At 34.5% G+C, this 23512-nt stretch overlaps 2 protein-coding genes across 3 annotated transcripts; one reads left to right on the top strand and one right to left on the bottom strand.

The window, feature by feature from the left end:
* The first annotated feature begins 3735 nt into the window (after positions 1–3735).
* LOC113399550 (uncharacterized) lies at positions 3736–14710 on the top strand. Of its 2 annotated transcripts, XM_026638697.2 has the most exons (10): positions 3736–3933; positions 6998–7088; positions 9903–10014; positions 10818–10944; positions 11613–11704; positions 11949–12003; positions 12247–12443; positions 12797–12945; positions 13256–13387; positions 14357–14710. In XM_026638697.2, the coding sequence occupies exons 3-10, from the start codon at positions 9903–9905 to the stop codon at positions 14501–14503; spliced, it is 1011 nt and encodes a 336-aa protein (XP_026494482.2). In that variant the 5' UTR covers positions 3736–3933; positions 6998–7088; the 3' UTR covers positions 14504–14710. The 2 variants fall into 2 exon arrangements, with proteins under 2 accessions (XP_026494482.2, XP_064075090.1); XM_064219020.1 differs by lacking the exons at positions 3736–3933; positions 6998–7088 and having other exon boundaries at positions 10822–10944.
* Positions 14711–15243: 533 nt separating this feature from the next.
* On the bottom strand, positions 15244–22125 carry LOC113399547 (facilitated trehalose transporter Tret1-like). Its single transcript, XM_026638693.2, has 9 exons — positions 21938–22125; positions 20574–20683; positions 20152–20271; positions 19588–19743; positions 18928–19095; positions 18449–18578; positions 16955–17184; positions 15913–16107; positions 15244–15522 (listed from the first exon to the last, which is right to left on the bottom strand). Exons 1-9 carry the CDS (start codon positions 21999–22001, stop codon positions 15259–15261), a joined length of 1437 nt encoding a protein of 478 aa, XP_026494478.2. The 5' UTR covers positions 22002–22125; the 3' UTR covers positions 15244–15258.
* Positions 22126–23512: the final 1387 nt, after the last annotated feature.

The raw sequence follows: 23512 nt of genomic DNA, 5'->3' as shown, positions 1-23512 counted from the left end.
AGTATAAAACATTGTACGAACACGCACTCGTTTTGATTCTGACTAGTGATGGCAACGAATTGTCGTATTCCGTATATTTATTCGTTGATTTGAGTTATTCGATTATTTTGAGTTGAAAAATACTGTCTCTTCAAAAAATGAATTAATTTATCATTATATTCAATTACTTGTTTCTTTTTTTGCCCAGAGAATCGGAATTAAGATTCATCGGGGTAATGCTGCTGAAAAAAAAACATGGAGGCACATTAATATTACTTAAATAAAATCTATACAAATACAATAGAAATGTCTGTTTGTATACATATAATAAAATTGGAGTGTCTGTTTCTTATATTTAAAAAACCGCTTTTTACTAAAAGCAAATGTATGTATACACGGTACATATACCAAATAAACATTTTTTAAATTTTTGTCTGTCTGTCTGTTTGTTTGTTCCGTTTGTCTTTTCTCTGGAACGGCTGGACCGATTTTGACGTTACGTTCACTGGCAGAAAGCTGATGTTATAAGGAGTAACTTAGGCTACAACAATAACTTTTTGTTAATTTCAAACGCGCACGAAGTCGCGGGCACAGCTACACATTAATCTCGCAACCACGGGATTAATGTACTGTCCCCTCACTAGTTATTAGTATTTCTTAGTTTCTATCTTATGTCAAAGAACAAAGGTCACAGATTACAACAATCGAAACAAAAACGTTACTGTTCTCATTAAAAAAGATTATTGCAAGCAAACAAATAGATTTGATAAATAAATTTAAATTAGCAACAAAGTGGAATTGCTAAGAAAATATGACAGGCGTTACATAAAACAAATTAAGTTATTACAAAATCGTTTGATTTATACTACTGCATCAATACTCCTTTCCAGCCCTCATAGCACTATAAACCGATGTTCTTTGAAGTGTCAAATTTGTAACTGCGATTCGGATTCGTTTATTAGTTGATTCAACATAGGAGGTTAAGCGAATTTCACTGCCATTTGTAATTAGCTTCTAACGTATGGAAAGTGGTCAGATCATAAGATCGTTCTTTCAAAGTTATGAAATGAGCAATCAAAAAAAGTCCTTCAATACAAAACAGTCTTATAAGACGATGTTATAAGCTTATTAGTTCTCCCAAAAATTAGAAGCAAATTTGCAAAAATATATTACTTTCGATGGAGCACAACTTTATAACAAATGACCTTCTTATATAAAAAATGTAAACTCAGTTTAAGTCCAACTCTCAATATATATAGTAGAGAATACCTACTTTTCTAGCGATTAAAATATATGTTACATTTATTATATTGTTCTCATGTAAGTGAATCTGTCTTTTTGAGAATAAACTCTTAAATCTGATGTTTCAAAAATCGGTACGATATTTTTACCTATATCAACAAAAGAAATATTTCGTGTGACACACGGACGGAACGACGTTGCTTTTGTTTTCTATATTTATAATTATCAAGCGATGAAATGAATTAAGAACATTCGAAAATAATTTGAAATTAAATATTTTTATTAAAAATATTGTGTGAAAACGATAATTAAAAGTAAGTTTCAATAATGTTTTATAAAACCGTATATATTAGAAAGAGCAGGAGAGAGAATGAAAGAGAGAAAAGTCGACTGGTCGGGCATAACGCTTTTTACCTACGTGACGTTTTCTGCCAGTTCACTCTACTGTTAGCCGCGTAAAAGAACTTCGTTTCAATAAAGATCTTATAAGTAAGTCAATCTTAATATAACTTACAGTTTGGTTTAAACACAACACGAGCCAGCATCACTAATATTGTAAATTCGAAAGTGTGTTTGTTTATTTGCTTGTTACGTTTCACGTCTTAACTACTCAACTTGTCATCATGAAATTTAGGATAAACTTTATCGGGGATACAGAAAAGTACATGGTTTATCAAGCACCTGAACACGAAACCCCCTCACGTAGTCAAAGCCGCGGGCGGAAACTAGTATACTTATAAGCTGCAAAATATTTTGAATGAAAAGCAGCTTATTTTGTTGAAAAAAATCTTAATATCTTTTAAAATACAAGTCAATGAGCCTTTAACCTTTAAACAGTTAATGTCCATTTTTGTTCCATTTTTTAATTTATATTTAGATGAATCAATAACGTCTTCTCATATATTTGATATGGAAGTATATTTTTACTATAATTATACTTTGTGCTGATGAATTTATTCCAAGGAGCTTTCACAGTGATAAAATAACTTATGACTAAAATATAAAACTTATCAGTTAGTCTATTCTGAAATAAGAAACTCGAAACTCACCACAGGATACGAGCTCGAAATCTCATAATGTGATATTACCTATAATAACTATATAATGAATAGGATACGCGTATCAAAATGGCGTATCACTGTAAGTCGGCTGTCAATATTTCACGAGTGAAATGCGAAGTGAATTCTTACAGAATCGCACTGCTGATATATCTAATTAAAATACCTTGGTGGTACTTTGATGAAAAATGTCTAAAGAAACGTTTTTCTTTTTAAAGATAAGTAACGTAAATTTACGGTAAATTAAATAAAATAATTGTATACAACAGTATTAATCCTTATCAAAATAAGTAACATATTAATTATAAACAATTTCCTGGTATTTAAAATTGCGACGTAGGTTTTGATATTAGAAGTACAGGAATAAAATATAACTTTATGTACTAATATTATATATACTACACTAATATTATAAATTACAATAACTCTGTCTTTAAGTTACGTGTGAAAACGTATTTTGAAGATTACGACTTGGCTTAACCGCGGAGCTGAATTTGAAGACTTTTGTTGAAAAGCATGCTTGAAACCAAAGAAGGACATAGACTACTTTTTGAAGTCATAACTTTTTAGGGGAGGGTAAACCGCTTCGTTACGTAACGCGTTACGGCGCCAGTCTGTCTGGCTTCCCTTTCTCTTACGCAAACGGAAGCGGTAGGCAAGCTCCTCCTCTCTCACTCTAACCCACAGCGCTAGAAGAATTGTAACTAAGAATAAATATATTTTATAATCAATATTTTTTTTGTTAATAAATAACCTATCCTTATGTACACGGTACTTAAACTCACATTATCATATCAATATAAATAAAATTTAATAATAACCTAAGCTTTTCTCAAGTTAAATAATTTCAATATATATTCCCAATATATTTCCAAAATAACTTCGCTTACTGGAGCTTTACGACACACACTCACACAAACATCATTGTCAGAGAGACGACCAGATGCGGGAGGCCTCCGTTGTAGCGTGATGTTCACTTTGAGGTAGGCCTTTGTGCAATTGCCTCTAGATAGGTACCACCCACTCATCAGATATTCTTGGTAGCAATACTTGGTATGGTTGTGTGAGTGAGCCAGTGCAACTATATGCACAAGAGACATAACATATTAGTTCTTCTAGATGGTTTCGCATTGGCGATCTAAGGAATGGTTAATATTACGTAGAGCGCACTTATATCTAGCTATGGTGACCATTTAAAATCATAGCCATTTGCGCGGTCGCCAATCTACATAAAATATGTATATGTTATTTACATATAAATATAGTTAGTATATATGATACAAGACTAAATAGTTATGATAATAATACATTTGTGTTTATAAACATGTCAGTTTAATTACCATTACGTATCAAATAGTTCATCGCGAACAATTATGATGAAAAAACTGGTTTAGTAGCGGTTTCTGAGAAGGACGTACTTAAACAATCTGTATTCAGTAAGCGGAGTCCATTCATCGCGGAAACATTCGTTCGATGATAAAAAATTATTTAAACAATAATTTGCTAATTCTTTGTTCATATTGTTAGATTGTTATCTGTGTTTTGGTGTGTGTGCGTGTTTAACAATGTGTACGTAATTTGAATAAATCAACGTTGTGTTCCCTTGTTGACCGATGATTTCTGTTTTAATTGGATCTGTGTAATTGGCTCTGATGTGAGTATTTTGGATTAATTACCCGTCATTCGTTTTAATATAATAAGTACAACGTCACTATACAATGTCCTATAATGTCCCGATACTTTGATTTGTACGAATAATAAAATTAATGTTTTAGTTTAAAAAAAAAAAAACGAATGTATTAATCATATTTTTATTATAAGTTGACCTATTTTTGGTATGAATTTAATTGTATTTGTTTAATTAGTTAAAAGGTAGGGGTTTGGAATTTTTCTGCACGAATTTGGCGAAACAAAGTGTTGTATATGTTAGAGATTTGGTCCCTGAGCCGGTTTTGTGTCAATTTTATACAGTCGAATGTGTAAATCTAAGATTTCTAGCAAATAAATCAAAACAAACAATACGAGCACACATTTCGCGTCTATAGGTTATGATAGCTTTTCTCAATTTTCTCGAAAACGATGCATTTTCGCACGACGCAATTGGTATTGTTGTAATAAAGGACTAAACCTTTAAAATATACAACAAATTGTGTCCCAAAAATCGTGCCTAATAAATCCTGAACCCAACCCAATTAAATAAGGTTGTTCTAAGTTATTGATCATTAACATACAAATCTTGTATAAAATGACATTTTATATGATTGCAACAGCAAACGTAAATAAACTTTATGATATTTGACCTTGACATCAACAGAGCATGCATACATGTTGAATAAAAATTTACTTAGCTAAACATAAATAAATATTTTATGTTCTACTGCTCGTATTAACAGTTGTTGTGTATTGATTTTAAAGATGTTCCGACTAGTCGGCGGCTAGTCGGTAAAGCCGACTATCCGGCTAAGAGTGTCAATTAACTGGCTTCTTTTAATATATATATTTTAGAAACATTAACCAAATTTTAGATAAATTAACATTTGTCACTGTTTACACTTGACTTTACGTTAATCATTATCAAATTGATCAAAAATATCCATCGAGACTTTCTTTTTGACATGTTTAAATTTTAATTTATCTTAAGCTCACTTTAATGAACAACAACACTTTATTTTTTTACAAAAAACATGCTCTAAACTGTCTCGGTCTCTGTACAAGCGACTAATCGGTTAGTCGGCTAGTCAGCCAAAGTTATAATCGGCACATCTCTACTTATTTATTATACATAATGGAAATGATCTCCTCCAGACAGATTCCGTTTGATAATATTTGTAAACAAAAAACAAAAACAGTCGTTGCTATTAAATATGGCTGCCGTTAAAAGTGCAAGACCAATAACCAAAGATAATTTTTCAAATGAATTGTAGTATGAAGAAATGCAATATGAGCTAACATTAAAATTGAAATTAAAATATTATTACTGTCCTGGACATTTTTTTTGTATTAGGGGAAACGTTTAGAAATGTACCCGAAGTCCTGAGGGAGGAGGGGGACCTACAAATATATACATATGTAGTCGTCTTCGGCGCGAATCGAAGTGGCTGCGGGATCTTATTGATATAATGCTTCCGCAGACCTTACGATCTCTCCGCAGGGGGCGAAGATGGTCTCGTGGCAGCGCGAGGCCATCCGTGCTGTCGTCCTCTTAGGGCCGCCGTAAATAGGACCAACGTGGTATTATGCTGGCCAATCACAACACGTCATACCCACAGCTATAAATACAATTTTACCAATAGCATATCGGAGAATCCAATCCAACTTACCCCTACCAAGATTAGTAGAGCTGTATTTTGAAACCTCGAAGTATTTTTTTATAAACCTGTGGTACTTTTTAGGAAATCAATAAACAATATTGACTTTAATTAGCGAAACGTAGTTACACAAAATTATTCAGATAATGCTACATAAATAAAATGTTTTTGTTATTTCTTCTTAAATAAAGAGATAATCAGACGTGTATCGTACCTTAATATCTTACTAAGCACTAAATTAATCCCATAGACAATAACTGCGGTTACTTTTTTTTTTAATACATATGTATGTATGCAGAAATTAACCCTTTGCTTTAGCATGGCCACAATTCTTCACATAATTGATAACACGAACAATATAGTTATAATTAAATTAATACTATTTTCCCTAATAAATAACCATGCAAACTATTCAATCAACAAGGAATTTTCAATTGTAAAACTGAGTTATGATTTTACTGCTCACTGTCAAAGATAAGATATCATATAACCAATTATAGCCATCCGTCTCGGTTTCGAACGGGAGAGATATAATGTATATTATGTTAATTATCTTATTTTTATATAATTATATTAATTATAATATATGTATATCCTGAAACCCAATTGTATTGTCTAAGGGGCGTAATTCAAACCACATCAGGATGCAATCAAGACACACACAAAAAAATCTGTCCCAGTCGATTAGGAGGACCTCAGTTACACGCTCAGTGACACACATTTACGAAATAATTACATTTATAAAGATATACGTATAACTAACATTACGTCCTATATACAAATATGAATAAAAAATAGTTACTGTATAAAGCTTGACCGCGTAGAATGGTGGCAAGAATGCTAGCAGCATTTCCCCGTTGAAACGCAATTTCGTAAAAAAAAAAAACGCCTGAATTTAGGCTCGGGTTCCATCACAGGACACAAATTATTGTGAAAAACAGCATTACGAGCCGTTTCTTCTCGCTGGAGGCTGCTTTCCGTAAGGGTGGTAGTGTTTATATTAAAGCACTTCATAATGAAGTTTACTTGAATAAAATTGATTTCATTTGTTTTGAATATCAAGGGTGACCAGCCAACTACGACTGACACATTGTAATGTGTTTGCAAACACAGTTATTCTCTCTACTACCCCTTATAATCCGATGGGACGGAAAATCCAGAAACCGGCTAGAGTTCATCGTAGGATCAACGGCTTTACGTGTTTTCTGAGGCACGCAACACACTTCCAACTTCAAACTCCCACTGAGAATTATTCAATAGAAAATCCCAATGACTTTATCGGCGACTTGAGGTTTGAACCCAAGACCTCGGGTATCTGGGCCCTCATACGAGGCAATCAGATGTAACAATTACTATGTTATAATATAGCAATGTTTTAATTGATTATTTATTATTTAATTACACTTGCAGGCAAATTCACGATGACTTAATTTTAGTTTATCTGAAACGGTTCCACTGAACGCGCGTGTTTCGAGTTAAGTCCGCCTCCCAGACATTTAAGGTAAATAATAGTTACGATATATTTAATATAATCTATCCATATTTTAACAAATAAGTCGTTTTAATATTAAGTCATTTCTTGTTATAAAATAATCGATGGTTGTTATAGAATTAGTTTTACTTATAAGTTATTAAAAAGCAATTATTCATATTAACCCTAATAATATTTACATACTTAATAGCCATATTAATAGAATGATATTTTTATTAAATCCCGTTATTCGCAACGCATATTGAAATGTATCTGATTAATTTTCTCCTACATATTTATTAATGAGTGAATCATTTTACTTTTTATGAAGTCAAAACGAGTTTAACATTAGTCACATATGACATTATAACCCATGGAAAATGAGATGACTCGCGTTTTCGTTGATCAAATTGAATAGCGCCCGATTTCCCGGCTTCCTGTTACGCACTTCCGTCCCTGTACACAAAATCACTCCCAGAGATTGATAAAAACAAGTAAATTTACAGCATATACATGTTCAGTGCTACGGTCTCAGTTGCGTCAAATCACAATTTACAAAAACATTGAGTCACAACGTGTCTATACACGAGATAAAAGTCCAGCTTATAACGCCAAGTTTCCGATTCTAAATCAATAAATTCTTCGGGCAATATTCGTTTATATAGTAGATATCCACATATATTTTTAACTTTGCAATTGAATACATTACATTAGTTAAAAAAAGTTATAAACGAGGCAATTTATTCAAAAAATTTTTTTATATATGTTACCGGAATTGTATTTTCCTTGGCTTTGTATACAATTCCTAGATTTCATACATTTTCGGTAAAATATATATGGAAGAGAAAAATGCTTGGATTGTTGATAACCAGAATTGATTGCAATAACTTGGTGATTGAAATAATGGAACAGAAAAATATTGAGTTTCTTTCCGGTTCCTACTAAAGTTATGTAGTCGGATAATAGAAGTCACAAATCAAATCAAATCAAAATCAATTTATTCAAGTAAACTTCACAATGAAGCGTTTTTGAATCGTCGATATTTAATTACTAACACCGTTTCGGAAAGCAGCTTCCAGTGAGAAGAAACGGCAAGAAACTCGCATAGTTGCCCTTTTCAAATAAACAGATTTACAATGCTGTTTTTTTACAACAATTACTGTCCTGTGATGGAACCCGAGCCTAAATCCAGGTGTTTTTTTAAAGTATTCTTTTAATGAATAATAAGATTTATTTATTAATTTAGTCTTAGTAAACTTTATTAGCCGAGATGGCCCAGTGGTTAGAACGCGTGCATCTTAACCAATGATTTCGGGTTCAAACCCAGGCAGGCATCACTGAATTTTCATGTGCTTAATTTGTGTTTATAATTCATCTCGTGCTCGGCGGGGAAGGAAAACATCGTGAGGAAACCTGCATGTGTCTAATTTCAACGAAATTCTGCCACATGTGTATTCCACCAACCCGCATTGGAGCAGCGTGGTGGAATATGCTCCATACCTTCTCCTCAACGGGAGAGGAGGCCTTAGCCCAGCAGTGGGAAATTTACAGGCTTATTATGTTATGTTATGTTATGTTAAACTTTTTAAATTTAGTAAATGGTTAATTGATTATATTTCCCGGTATCTTATTATATATGCGTATACCATTGCTAAAAAACGTTCTCTGTACCGTATGCAAACGGAAAGTAGGGGTTACAAGTTTATTCTTATTTCTTGTATTAATAGTATGCATATCAGCTTTTATGGAATAGTTTTGTATATTCTTCTACATAAACATTATATTATCATAAATATATTGTGAAGCAGCCGTTAATACACTTATTTCTTTAAATTTTTAGCGTAATGATGTCCTAGAGCTAATATTGTAAATAGTTCGGATAGCTCTTTTCTGCAAAATAAATACTATTTCAATATCTGCTGCATTACCCCATAACAATATTCCATATGACATAAGATTGAAAATTACTAAAATAAACTAGTCTAGCAGTACTTATGTCCGTGAGTTTTCTAATTGTTGTTATTGCATCAATGGCACTACTTAGTTTCCCTGCTAGGGCATAAAAATGGGTGCCTCCCTGAAGTTTGGAGTTAAGGGTTATCCCTAAAAAGACCGTCGACTCAACAAACTCAAGTCTTTCATTATTCAAAATTACCTCAGAAGAATTTGACTAGACATTAACAAAATACATTTAGTCATTTTTGCATTTAGTACCAAATTATTTATGTCAAACCAACCAAGAACCCGCGACAGAGCACTGCTTACAACGTCATAGTTGTTTATTTTCCTTACGAGTTTAAAAACAAGGGATGTATCATCTGCAAACAGTACAATGTCGCAAGTCTTATTTACAAAATAAGTTAAATCATTTACATATATTAAGAACAGGAGAGGTCCTAAAATTGAACCCTGTGGTACACCCATCTGAACCAGAGCGCCATTTAATTTTGCTCCGTTAACAACAACCTTCAAAATTCTTTCATTAAGATAGGAGGAAATTAATTTCAATGCAGGGCCCTTGATTTCATGATATTTAAGTTTTTCTAGAAGAATATCATGCCTAACGCAATCGAAAGCTGATAATGAAATCGACACCTAACAACTTGAAATTTGGCAGGTGGGTCCTTATAGGGTGTAGACATCCGCAAAGATTTACAAAACTCCACCCGTAAGGGGATAAAACGGGGGTTAGAAGTTTGTGTTTTATAAATTTCGCGCAGATAAAGCCGTAGGTTCCACCAACTTGGAGCAGCGTGATGTAAAAAGCTTCAAACCTTCTCTAAAAGGAGGCTAGCCCAGCAGTGAGACATTTCCTAATAAAGAGGAATAAATATTTTTTTACAGATGGGACTGCTACGAATAATAGTGGTATGTACTATATTTCTGGCTGCCACGGCTTACCGCCTGATTCGTGAAGTTGATGATGACAATAATGACGATAACTTGTCTTTAGATCGTAAGTTAAATGAAATTATTTTTACTTGGTTGTAGGGCTTTGTGCAAATCCATCTGAGTAGATACCACTTTCTTATCAGATATTCTACCACCAAACAACAATACTTAGTATTGTTGTTTCACGATTTGAAGGGTGAGTCAGTGTAACTACACTCACAAGGTACATAAGTAGTTCCCAAGATTATAGTTGGTATTTTGTTTTGCGCCAATTTCTGAATGAGTATTATCCACAATCAGTTAGCCATATTTTGTTCATACGCTTACCTATTTTTTAAAAAAAAAACTAGATCTTACTTTACATACAGTGAAGATTTGATTAGACTTCCCGTGTAACTCCTTTCGTATTAAACCAGCATTACTCAGTGAACTTAATGATCAACGATAGGAACACGTGAATCTTAACAGTAAATTACCCGCGCGAGTACTACTAAATTTTCAGATGTTTAATTTGTGTGATTATTAGCATTTGCTTAATTTGTATCATTACTTCATCTCGTGCTCGGCGATGAAGGAGCGCATCGTTAGGAAACCTGCATGTATCGGAATAAAATCTGCTATATGTTTTATGTGGGAAGAACGTTGAGTGAGTTCCTTTGCCGAATTTTCACTGGTCTGATATATTTGGTAGATTAGTGACGCTCAACATGCAAGCTTAATTTCATACGGTGCAGCAAAAGAATGCAGTTATTTGCTGACGCGGTGCGGTTGTGAACAGCCTAACACATAAAAGACTTACTTATTTTTTTTTATATAATAATAATAATAAAATCTTTCATCTTAATATTATCATTGTTCTTGTTCTAGAAAGATTCGTAGCCGAAAACACATGTATAGCAAAGAATGGTGAGGACGGACTTTGTGTTCACGAGAGCTTCTGTAACGAGGAACACACGATCATGCCTGGAGGTGTTATACACAAAAGCGAATTTAGGTAGGTTACTTATTTTACTAAATACCAACATTTTTTAATTTCAAATTTTTCGGAAAACATTCATTTAGAAAAAAAAATCAACATAAGAACTACTATTATATTTATTATAGCACCACAGGCTAAGCTATATAATACTCTCTTTCCTTTAATACTGGTGCGAGGACACTATGACATTTGACAACATTATTATCTTTAAAAAATAGTTTTTTCTTTTTGATTGAAGAACCAACTTACCAGATCATGTACCAGTAATAAAAGCAACCGAGATGATGATGTCTTCTTGACACGGTGGTCATACTATAGGAAAAGTAACAATCTATAACCACCTATAACATAATATTGTAGGGTACGATTTTGTTCACAAACACAGATTCACTCTTTTAATGGGACAGATGAATTGAACACCACCAGAAATATTTCAGATGCATCAGCAACGGCTTTACATGGTTTCTGAGATACGGGAGTATAAGCACTATCAACCAGGCAGCTATAGATATAATGGCGACAGAAAACCCAAAAACTTTAATATTGATCAGATCCAAAGTTTGAACCCATTGCTTTAAAATCTATACCTCTATAAGCCAATAGACCAATGACGAGGTTACTACTAATACAAATAGTTTTATCAAGTATGTCACATTGATATAAACCCCCTTTTTTCATTGCAGAGAACTGGCTAAACCGTGTCCAGGACAGTTCATTTGGTGTTGCACGAAGGCTCTCGTCATAGAACCACCAGTTATAAGCAATAAGAATACTGGTGAGTAGTGAGACTCTGTTGTATCCAATACGACGGATGGAGAATACCGCAGTAGCCGCTTCCATTATCCTCGATCCAGTGATGAGTTAGCAAATATTATCCTACTAATTTTATAAATGCTAGAGTCTGTATGTTAAGATGTAACTCAATCATGTAATACTGAACGGATCGATTTCATACCTTTTATTCTAGCGACATGCTTGGAATGTACTTAAAATCATGAAATATATTATTCAATTTTCAGAAAGCTGTCTGGCGCCACAATCGGACGTTATTCCTTGGGCAGTATCACTATATAAGTTAGTATATTTAATATTTTCGTTAGTTTATTTAATATATGTATATTTTATTAGTCAAATTAATAACAATTGCAGTTCAAAGCATCAGTGAGCCAGCTTAGTTACACGAGAGACATTTTAACCAAGATTCTAATGTAAATATACTGACTTTGAAGGAATTTGTAACGAAACCATCTTCCATAGAAAATAGTTTTAATCAGTAGTCGCATATACACACTGTTGTTTAATATACGGTTTCTACAGGGTAGCTGATGTGAAACAGACAGCACAGAGTGTCTTCTGCTTGGGCTCCCTCATCGGAACCAGAATTATTTTAACCGCGGCAACCTGCTTAAAATCTGCCCAGCAGCATATGCTGTACGCAAGAATACCAGGATCACCGGAGCCAGCCCGCAATTATACGGTTCGCCATCGGAAATTTCATCCCGAATATAATTCTGGTAAGGAATATAAACTAACAATTTACCTTACTTACTTAAATATTTTTATTATTTTTACAATTATTGGACAGACTGGTAAATGGGCCACCTCACAGTGAGAGGTCACCACCGCCCGTAGATTATTCTAGTACTATAAGAAATATTAACCATTTCTTGCCTCGGCAATGTGGTATCAACCTTGAGAGCTAGCCCTATACAAGGGTTCATTCACACTTCCAACTGAAATACAACAATAATAAGTATTACTGCTTAGTGGTAGAAAATGTGATATACCGTAACTACCCAGATAATATCAATAAGGTAAAATCTACCTTTCTATCCATTCTAATATATTTTTTTATTTCTCATATTAGGTTCACACGTATTTGATTTTGGCCTATTAGTGCTTGAAGAGGAAGTTAAATGGGGATCGAAAAAGGGACAAGGTGCTTGTTTGGATTTCCAAAAGCCAGCAGGCGACTGTATGACCCTCGGCTTCGACAGCAATGACGAAATTACTTCGGTAACAATTAATATTGGCATAATCTTTATTATGATGCGAAAACTTTTTAACTTTAAAAGTAATGTAAACTGAGGAGAATGTTCATAATATTCATTAGAAATACAATTACTTTTGTGCATTTATTATGTACTGTGTATTCTTTATACCCATGACAACTAGTATGCAAAAATTTCAAGATGATCGCTTGAGTAGTTAAGACGGGAAAGCGTAAAAAATTATCGAACTCTCATTCCCATTTAAATATTATATTAGTTTGGATAATGATAATTTGTATGTGACAACTGATTTGACATTTCCCAATGCCTTTCAGACACTACTCAAAGTAACATCAGGATCTTGTAGCAATTTTGGCGGTAAAACGACATCAGAAATAGCTTGTGGTACTAACGCAGATGATCAATGTATCGCCACCCCAGGGGGTCCCGTTCTCTGTGAATCAAAAGTAAGTTTTGCCCTCTCCTTCTTTCTCTTTATTCAATTTTAACCAATCATAATAAAGATTTTACAATTTGTTTTTTCACCTTCAACGAATGGTCCCGATGATTGACAGGTTCCCATTGGTCACGAATTATAGAGTATAGTAGAGTGATAGCTTATGGAGTGCTGGACTAGAAAAACAGCCACCCATCTCATCTCATGAATATTGTATTTTTTTTACATTACATTAACAGCCTGTAAATTTCCCACTGCTGGGCTAAGGCCTCCTCTCCCTTTGAGGAGAAAGTTTGGAGCATATTCCATCACGCTGCTCCAATGTGGGTTGGCAGAATACACATGTGGCAGAATTTCGTTGAAATAGTCATATGCAAGTTTCCTCACGATGTTTTCCTTCACCGCCGAGCACGAGATGAATTATAAACACAAATTAAGCACATGAAAATTCAGTGGTGCTTGCCTGGGTTTGAACCCGAAATCATCGGTTAAAATGCACGCGTTCTAACCACTGGGCTATCTCGGCTCGGTGAATTGTATCATGAGCCGTATTTGGTGATAGGGCTTTGTTTTGCCTGGGTAGGTACTACCCACTCATCATTCTGCCGCCAAGCAGCAATCCTTGGTACTGTTGTGTTCCAGCTTGAAGGGTGAGTGAGCCAGTGTGACTATAGCCACAATGGTCATAAGATCTTAGTTCCTAAGGTTGGTGGCGCTTTGGCGAAGTAAGGGATGATTAATATATCTAACAGCGCCAATGTCTATTTTATGGTAAAACGCATTTGACCTTTTTCCTGGTAAAACGCTCAGATACCATGACGCCCCGATAGTTGGCGACTAAGAAATTGTGAGTATCTAAGAATGGGCACTAACGTTCTCTAGAATCTATACTCTAGATCCCCTACGGCACTCATTCACTGAGATGATGCTTCTGTCCAGCTACGGACCGTTTAATTTTACTTTAATTATATTTTTTCAGAAAGGTAATGCGGTAGTTGTTGGGGTCATTCGTTCTGAATGTAATAAAGATCAAATTCAGATTGGAAATATCGCTGAATCCTCGAAATGGCTCTTAAACGAAATGAAAGCGATGAAAGTCCCAAAAGATGTGTTCATACAAAAATAGGCTACGTTCCACCTACTCTGTCAGCGTCAAACTTCACTAAAATCCCGAAATTTGTATAAATTATAAAATTAAATTGATTGTCTTCATCAAATTGTAATACTTTCGGTTCAGTTCGTAATGAGTTAACAGACAGATGGAGTTTCTTTGCATTTATAGTCTTAGTCAGATATTAATAGTAATAAAATGTAAAATTACAATAACTATAAACTAACTGAGTATTTTATTTATTTTACTAACGATAAGCCAGCAAATCAAACAATCAAAAATACTTTATTTAAGTAGATTTATTTTACAGAATTGTATTAAATGTAAATCGATCAATAAATGGTAAGTTCGCCAGAATACTTTGTCTTTGTGCAAGCCCGTCTGGGTAGGTACCACCCACTCATCACATGTTCTACCGACAAACAGCAATACTTAATATCGTTGTGTTTCGGTTTGTAAGATGAGTGAGCCAATTCACTACAGGCACAAGGGACATAACATCAACATAATGTTTCATTGAATAAAGTATGCAGATATCAACCAAAAAGCGCTGGTCACAGATAAATACAGGCAAACAACAATGTGTTACCACGTGATAAATTTGTATTTGTTCATTACTAGCGCCGTGGCTTTGGACGGCATTGTGAATAAATGTGCATATATCGAACATATATTATGTACAGTAGATAAGTGTGGAGGTATGAGCTCCAAGCTCCTCACTAATGGATAACAGAACTTTTCCCAGGTATGGGAAATTTATGAAACTTTCTTTAAACTTTTGTAAGTTCGTGTTCTTCGGTCTTTTTCACTTTCATGCTTTTGAGGAGATCTTTGTAAATATCTTCAAGGCATCTAGCTTTAGTTTCGGGGATGAATAGAATAACGTAAAGAGACATGATCAAGCAGATCACTCCGAAGAAGTAGAAGGCCACGTGAATGCCAACTGCTGTGGCGAGTGGCTTGAAGAATAACAGCTGAAGAAAGTCAGTAAATGAAGCACAAGACATTGTGATAGCCATCACAATTCCTCGATACTGAAAAAATAAAACTGTGTGAAATATTTTTATTATTTAAAATTATCAATTAAACTTACGTTATTTCAGCTCTAACCATTCATAATACCAAATCAAATCTATGACTTAGGGATTTTTATGACTTATTGTCCTGGGTTTAAATGCCGGGATGAGACAATGCAGAAATATTAGGATTTTCAGTCGAAAGTCCTGCGCCTGAACTATTTGTGGTTGTTTTGCATTTACCATCCCATCGAATTAAGAGAGGTTGAAAATAGAACGCAACTGTATACTTGTGCATTGTAATACGTCCTGCGCAATTGACTAATTTTTTTAATACCCGCTATGGCCAAAACCAAAACATCATTATACGCATAGAGTAACAAAAAACAATAACCACAAAATCCTCACCTTAAAAGAGAATATCTCTCCTGCTAGCACAATGGAGATAGGCTGAAGGCCAGATGAATCACAGAAGATACAAAGGCACAACGTCATTAATGGCACCCAAGATGGGGCACCGATTCCAAGGTCACGCAATAGGAACCAAGAACCGAGTGCGCACATACTTAGACCAGAGACCAGAGATGACAACAGAAGAAGAGGCTGGAAATTTAGAAAATGAGAATATTAAAAGCAAAGTATTCAAATAGATACATACTTTTAAAATCAATTTTTAAAGCAATACAAAGTCTTGCTGTACATATAACATCAAACATAATCAGCCTGTAATTTTCCCACTGCTGGGCTAAGGCCTCCTCTCCCGTTGAGGAGAAGGTATGGAGCATATTCCACCATGCTGCTCCAATGCGGGTTGGTGGAATACACATGTGGCAGAATTTCGTTGAAATTAGACACATGTAGGTTTCCTCACGATGTTTTTCTTCACCGCCGAGCACGAGATGAATTATAAACACAAATTAAGCACAAGAAAACTCAGTGGTGCCTGCCTGGGTTTGAACCCGAAATCATCGGTTAAGATGCACGCGTTCTAACCACTGGGCCATCTCGGTTCAGTCTTGCTGTGTTATACATATATATGTTTGGTAAAGTCATTAATATCAAAAATATAAATTTTGAGTTATTTAGTTGGTTCGTTTTTTAGTATTTATCAAAAATATATATATATATAGTTAATTCAAGATCAACTTAAGAATCTCAACGAAATTACACTTAAGGAATTATTTATTAATTACAAGACAAATTAAACTTCTGTTACTCGACTGCATAGAGTTAGTAACTCTTTTGTGGGGCAATGTATACGGTTTTACAACAGAATCCCAGAAAGCGTTCAAAATGCTTCTGTTGCCAAATTTATAAAAATTGTTAAGGTACGATTGTGTGCGAAAGGGTAACTATACAATTAGTGAGTTTATAATTGATAGCAGACTATCAATAAGTTAGTATAATGCTTCTATATTGAATAAAGGAATTTGAGTTTGAGTTTGATTACCTTTCTGCCTGATTTTTCGACGATACTTGAAGCGAGAGCCGAACCAACCACTTGAACGACACCAAGCAGCATAGCCTGTTGGTTTGGACTCAACAACAGACCGGTGTCGTGAGATGCCAATTTAAAGATGTCACCAGCAAAGTTCAGAACTGGTACAGCTCCACACACTTCTCTAGCTATGGTCGCTACCATGGCTATTTGGAAAGCTCTTCTAAGGATCTTATCAGTGACTGAAAGGTAAATAAATATTATTTTGTTTCAAACAGTTACTTGTTTGAACCGACTTTAAAAAAAAAGAGTTTCGTAATTCGTTCGCATATTTTTTTAAAAAATATTGTGACGGGCAGTATGTTCTGCCTGATGATAAGTGCTCACCAGCACATAGACATCGACTCTGTAGGAAAAATAAACGCGTCGCCAATGTGCCAGCAATATTGGGACTAAGATTTTATGTCCCCTGGCTCACTCATTCATCAAACCATCACGCAACAACACTAAGGATTGTTTTTTTTTACAATTTTCATTCGACACATGTTTTTCTCACGATGTTTTCCTTCACCACCGAGTACGAAATGAATTGTAAAGACAAATTAATCACATAAAAATTTGGTGCATGCCGGGTTTTGAACTCGGAATCGTCTGTTAAGATCTACACATACTAACCACCGGGCCATTAAGGCTCACAACAAAATAATCACACGGCAGCATTACCAAGTACTTTCCAACATTTACCAATGATTTATGTTCGAGTTATCTTAATGTTTATTTAAATTTCCAAGCCACTGTTACGGTTGCCTGTTTGTTTGTAATAAGATAAAATTATTACATACTGTATTTAATCTATTTATCTTTCGTACATGTGACAAAAACAAATGGTAATTTATGAATGTGTTCGGTTGAATGTACTCTTAAAAGTGATATGTCGTAGAACACCCGGTTGAAACGAACTTACTTTCGCTTTTATGTATCAAATAACAGGTGCAATGAAAAAATAAAGTTTTCGGATAATGAAATGATAAGAAACAAACTGTTATTTCATCCCCGTACAGTAACCAAAACTAAGGTTAAATAATAATAATACACTTTCCATCAGGTGAGATGGAAGACAAACGCCTATTCCATTATAAATACATTAAAAAAAAATAAGAAAAAAATATTCAAATTTCGCGCCTTTTGCTCCATTGATATGCGTTCGCTGTTATGTCAAGTTGGTTTCTTTTTTTATGACTTACTCTACTCTGTGAAAATTACCAGCTGATGTATTGTATCTCAGAACTAAATAAAGTCTAAGCTGTTCTTCACATATAAACCTACTTGTTTCCATTAAATCCTAACAAAATCAAATATAGAACCGTATATAAGGAGAGACATAATGCTTTTTCTTAAAGAGGCGATTTCTGCCCGTTCACTCTACTGTAAGCCGCGAAAAAACCAATGAGATAGTTATGCCATTTAAAGTATTGTCGAGAAAATAACGATAAAGCTGAAACTTACACATTGTCTTGAGAGCGAACTTGCTCACTTCGTCGTTCCTCTGTTCTTTTCTTATAATTTCTATTTCTTCCTGGACCTTTGCATCATTTTCTGGTTCGCATCGAAGCCAGGCCAAGGCTTTACTTGCATCCTAATTAACATTATGATATTTTTAGAACGCTGAGCTAATAAATCGAGCTAATTATAGACTATAAGTGAAGATAACGGCTGGTTCCATTGTTTGGCCAAAGCATCCTTGCCTTGACTTAAGTTGGAGCAGGTTGTTGGACACATATGTGACAGTTTTTGACCCAAGACATACAGATTCCCGCATGAAATATTTCTTCACTACTGGACACCAGTTTGTAATTCATCGATTACAAACAAGATAATTCCAAGAAGCTTTTGTGAAGGTAAACCCGCAATCATCGGTAAAGATCTACGTGTTTCAACCAATAGACATCACTTTCCATAAATCATAAGTAGCTTAAAATAATTACCTCAACCCTTCCTTTCTTGACGAGGTAAGAAGGAGACTCCGGCATAAAGAGAAACACTACCACGTGTACGGTCGGTATTGTCAGACAAACCCAGAGGATAAGGTTATAGCTCAACAGATCTCCAATAACGTACATGAAGAGATTTCCAGTTGTTTGAAATAATATTAACTGAAAATAAATAACATGACCATATAATAACTGCCCGTCTCGTCTTCGTATGGGTGGAGTAAGGTTATTTTATTCACCAATTGGACCAATCTGTTGTATATGCAGGAATTCACACAATAACACACAAAAAAATCCTCAAACCTCAAACTGTCTGGCAGTGTGAAATTTCAGTGACATAAAGATAGAAATCTTAGAAGTGAAAAAAATCGTGTATAATAAAAAAACCTTATTTTAATGACAGCAGTAATTCAATTATAAAATCACCAGATAATGTATAAACTTACTCAATGGATTACCAAATATGGTACCTTTACTAGAGATTGGGAAATATTGGCATTTTGTTACACAAGTCAAATTTTAAAGTCTTGATGGAATACGTACGTTTACGTATCACGCACATACACAATTAAAACCGTGCACACACGTATACTGGTTCACATATGCACAAAATTGAACTTGAAAAAATACCCTTATAAATAAAACTGATCGTACCAAACATCCCAAGGCACCTCTAATGCTGTTATCACTGATCTCCTTGGTGTATGTGGTGCAAGTGACATAACAACCAGCCATGGTTATACCGACGAACGCCCTCGCTATGATGAGACACCAAATGTTGAAGGAAGAAAGCAATAAGATCCAACTAGCCTTAAAACAAAAACTCATAGAATTATATTTTGAAGTGTTAAAACTAAAATAGCACAATTTTTAACTTGTATTTTTAAAATATTTTTTTTAAGTTGCAATGTTTTTTACTTTGTTTAGATTAAATCTTGCAAACTAAATTATGAACTTATTCTTTTATTTTATTCAGTTAAAACTTGACTTGTAGCTTCAGTTCCACTGACAAAGATATATTTTTTGGTACCCGGTAGTTGGTCTAGACGAAAAACTCCACAATATTTTGTATATGTGTTGTGACTTTGTAAAAATATTTTCTTTTTACTTTTAATTTATATCATATAAATAGTGGCACAGAGACCACAGATAAAAAAGCTAAATGAAATATAGCAAATTCCTCTCTGAGGTAGTATTTGATCTAATCATATTACTTACAGCACTAACTAAGGATATAAAAATCAGCGAAATCTTTCGTCCGAGTTTATCTCCCATGACGCCCATTATCAAATCAAATGGGACACACACCAAGTAGGGTACAGCAGCCATCCATGATATCTAGAATATAAATAAAATAATCTTTGGAAGTAAATTAAATCGTTCGTAGTAAAGTAATTCCATAAAACCCAAACTCAAGGCACTCACTACACTCCAAGTTGCTTAATTAAAAAATTCTCAAAAATTTAGTACCAGCCTGAACCCGAATTTTCAATTTAGTGCCTCAATATTTGCAGCCTTAGACGCTAGCCACTTAGGGTACACCTGTGTTTGCGAAGACACTTGGGCAATATATTACTCTCTTAAACATCCGTACCAGAAATAGGTCTCAAAGACATCATAATGAACATCATACACTATACCTCAGTATCTGTGAGAGGTACGCCTTTTGGTGAATCTTCTGACTGCAGTAGAAGAGTCATAGGAGACATCCAGCCAGTACTGGCTCCGTATGACAGCACCGGGAGGTTTACTGTAGAGTAAAAGTTATGTTTAATTTCTTGAACATATATAGAACTGAGACCATGACCCCCATATTCCCTTTAAACTCATGGGGAAGATCTGTAAGACCACGGTCAGGCCTGCTGGTAAGCTACAAAAGGGATGACTAAAAGACAACGGCATGTAGCGGAGATGAAAATGTTGAGAATAATGTGTGGTCTTACGCGAATGGAGAGAGTAAGGAATGAGTACATAAGAGGAAAAGTGGTACCAGTAACCGAGAAGATGTAGAAACCGGCTCTCATAGTTTGGGCATGTTATGCGGAGGAATGAGGATCATTTTTGAGGAAGGTGTTGAGCATGGACGTGGATGGATATAGAGGAAGGGAACGACCAAAGAAACGATAGATGGATTGTGTGAAAGACGATATGACAGGAAATAATGTTACTTGTGAGCTGACGTCAGACAGAGAAGTATGCAAGAATTTGACATGCTACACCGACCCCAAATAAAATTGCGATAATGGCAGGAAGATGATGATGATGATGACATAGAACTGAGACACAGTATATTTGATTTTTAAGCGAAAATTCCAGGTTCAAACTCAGGCAATAATAATAATGTTCAAATATAAAAAAAAACTAGTCAATTTTTTTTTTAATCGGCAAATCAAGCACATAAACTTCCTACGATATGATACCAGAAATTAAATAAAAAAGTGTGTGTGTGTGTGTGTGCAATTCACGCTCGGTAGAAGTGAATAATAATGAATTGGTTTTTTTTTTGTTTATCCCATTGTCGTGACGTATTTTCGTTTCATCGAGTTTCAATTCACAAACGATGCTAAAGAAGTTTCACTTAAAAAAAAACTTTAATTACTAATTTACATATGGTACGAATTAAAATTAAGCCGAGATGGCCCGGTGGTTAGAACGCGTGCACCTTATTCGATTATGATTTGGGTTCAAGCCCAGGCAAGTACCAATGAATTTTCATGCACTTAATTAAAAAATTCGAAGGAAAACATCGTAAGGAAACCTGCACGTGTCTAATTTCAATGAAATTCTGTCACATGTGTATCCACCAACCCGCATTGGAACAGCTCGAATCTCAAACGAATAAGCTCCAAAGCTTTTCCTCAAAAGGGAGAGGAGGCTTTAGCTCAACAGGGACATTTACAGGATATTACCATGTTTTACGTCTTAAAAACTATATAAACGTCCTTCCTAAAAAACATCGTCAAATTATTGAATAATACCAAATTAAAAGTATATATGGACTTACTCAAAACGGCACATATCACTTGATTAATCTTGCTCCCCTGTTCAAATATTCCGTAAAACTTCATTTTTGCGCACACAAAAAGAAATCAATAACAATTGATCTCTAATATAAATTATATCACTAGTTATGAAACATTATTATTTAAAAGAAAATTTAAATTATTTTTCAAATAAAATTCCATCAGTGTTTTTATTTTCGTAAACAAATTTTTTTTTTCTAACACGTGCGGTCGTATCGTCGTGACATGACGTGAATATCACATAAATGATACAACTAATCTGTCTATCTGAGGAATTGTTTAATATTCTCACATGCAATTTAATTTAATATTATGTATAACAAATAAAAGATAAATTATTTATTTAAACGCTACAAGTTAAGTATTTTATTACCGCCTGTAATATAATATAGATTTGTTAAATATGTTTTAACTTTTACGTAATTTATTTGTTTTACGTTGTGGGTGTTTATCGAATTAGAATTAAATTTAAATTTTAAGCGTCATATCACATATGGAAGTCGTTTAAATACGGTAATATTTTGATTATATTAATAAACAAATACTTTTGAAAACATACATATTTTTGCGAACTGATACGATTGGTAACCTTCAACAAAAGAGTCTCATTTATTAAAGGCCGGCAACGCACCTTAAGCCCCCGACGTTCTGCGTATGGTCCATGGGCGGTGGTAGTCACTTGCGACCAGGTGAGCCTCCTGTTCGTTCGCCAACTATAAAATAAAAAAATGGTTGTGAAATCGTTGATTAGAGATACGTTTTCGTAATAAATCTTCGTTTAATGTCAATAATATGTTGGTCGATTTTGATGACGTAAGAAACGTATTCATATTTTTCATAATATCAATTGTAATTAATGCTACGGAAGTCAATAATTGAAATAAATCAAATCAAAATTTACTTTTTCAATCAGAATTTTATGAGAGCTCTTGAATTGTCATTTTATGATTTAAAATTAAATGTAAATCTCATTGATACGCATACTAAATATCTAATTAATTATTATCGATTGATATTTGAAGAAGAGGACGATTCTGATTCGAAATTAGAAACCATTTTTTTAAAGGTTTGGGCATGTACCATCAAATCAGTTACCGCCAAACAAGAAAAACAATATTGTATAATTGTGTTCTGGTTTGAAGGGTGATTGAACCAGTGTACAGTGTACTACAGGCACAAGGGACATAACATCATAGCACACAAACTTGGTGACGTTTTAGCGATTTACTTCTCAGAGCAGGCCTATCTTCATCCCAAGGTGTAGGGTACAAAAAAGCGTGTTGGCTTGGCCCTCGTCAATGAGGTCAAGTCTTGGACCATCGGAGTTGAAATCATGGACCATTGAAATATTTTTTGTGGAGAGGGGAAATCGTCAGAACACTGCTTGCATCTAGGTGCTAATTGTGCCACTCAAAACTAGCAGTACCCACTCCGTCTCTTCGGATGGCATCATGGGATCGCTTGCGTATGATATCGTGACGCCCTAACGGTTAGACCTACTATGTGGGCATCCAAGCTAGAGAAGATCCCGGGTTTACAGAGCTCTATTCCCCTGG

The sequence above is a fragment of the Vanessa tameamea genome, chromosome 25, assembly GCF_037043105.1.
Source record: "Vanessa tameamea isolate UH-Manoa-2023 chromosome 25, ilVanTame1 primary haplotype, whole genome shotgun sequence".
Lineage (NCBI taxonomy): Eukaryota > Metazoa > Arthropoda > Insecta > Lepidoptera > Nymphalidae > Vanessa > Vanessa tameamea.
This window is presented reverse-complemented; position numbering and strand designations above follow the sequence as displayed.

Coding starts and splice junctions, on each gene's coding strand:
- LOC113399547 (XM_026638693.2), bottom strand. CDS start 22,001: ATGAAGTTTTACGGAATATTTGAACAGGGGAGCAAGATTAATCAAGTG. Junction 19,744..20,151: donor TTATATCCTTAGTTAGTGCT/GTAAGTAATATG, acceptor TTTTGTTTTAAG/GCTAGTTGGATCTTATTGCT. Junction 15,523..15,912: donor GAGAGATATTCTCTTTTAAG/GTGAGGATTTTG, acceptor TTATTTTTTCAG/TATCGAGGAATTGTGATGGC.
- LOC113399550 (XM_026638697.2), top strand. CDS start 9,903: ATGGGACTGCTACGAATAATAGTGGTATGTACTATATTTCTGGCTGCC. Junction 10,945..11,612: donor ATACACAAAAGCGAATTTAG/GTAGGTTACTTA, acceptor TTTTCATTGCAG/AGAACTGGCTAAACCGTGTC. Junction 12,946..13,255: donor GCAATGACGAAATTACTTCG/GTAACAATTAAT, acceptor AATGCCTTTCAG/ACACTACTCAAAGTAACATC.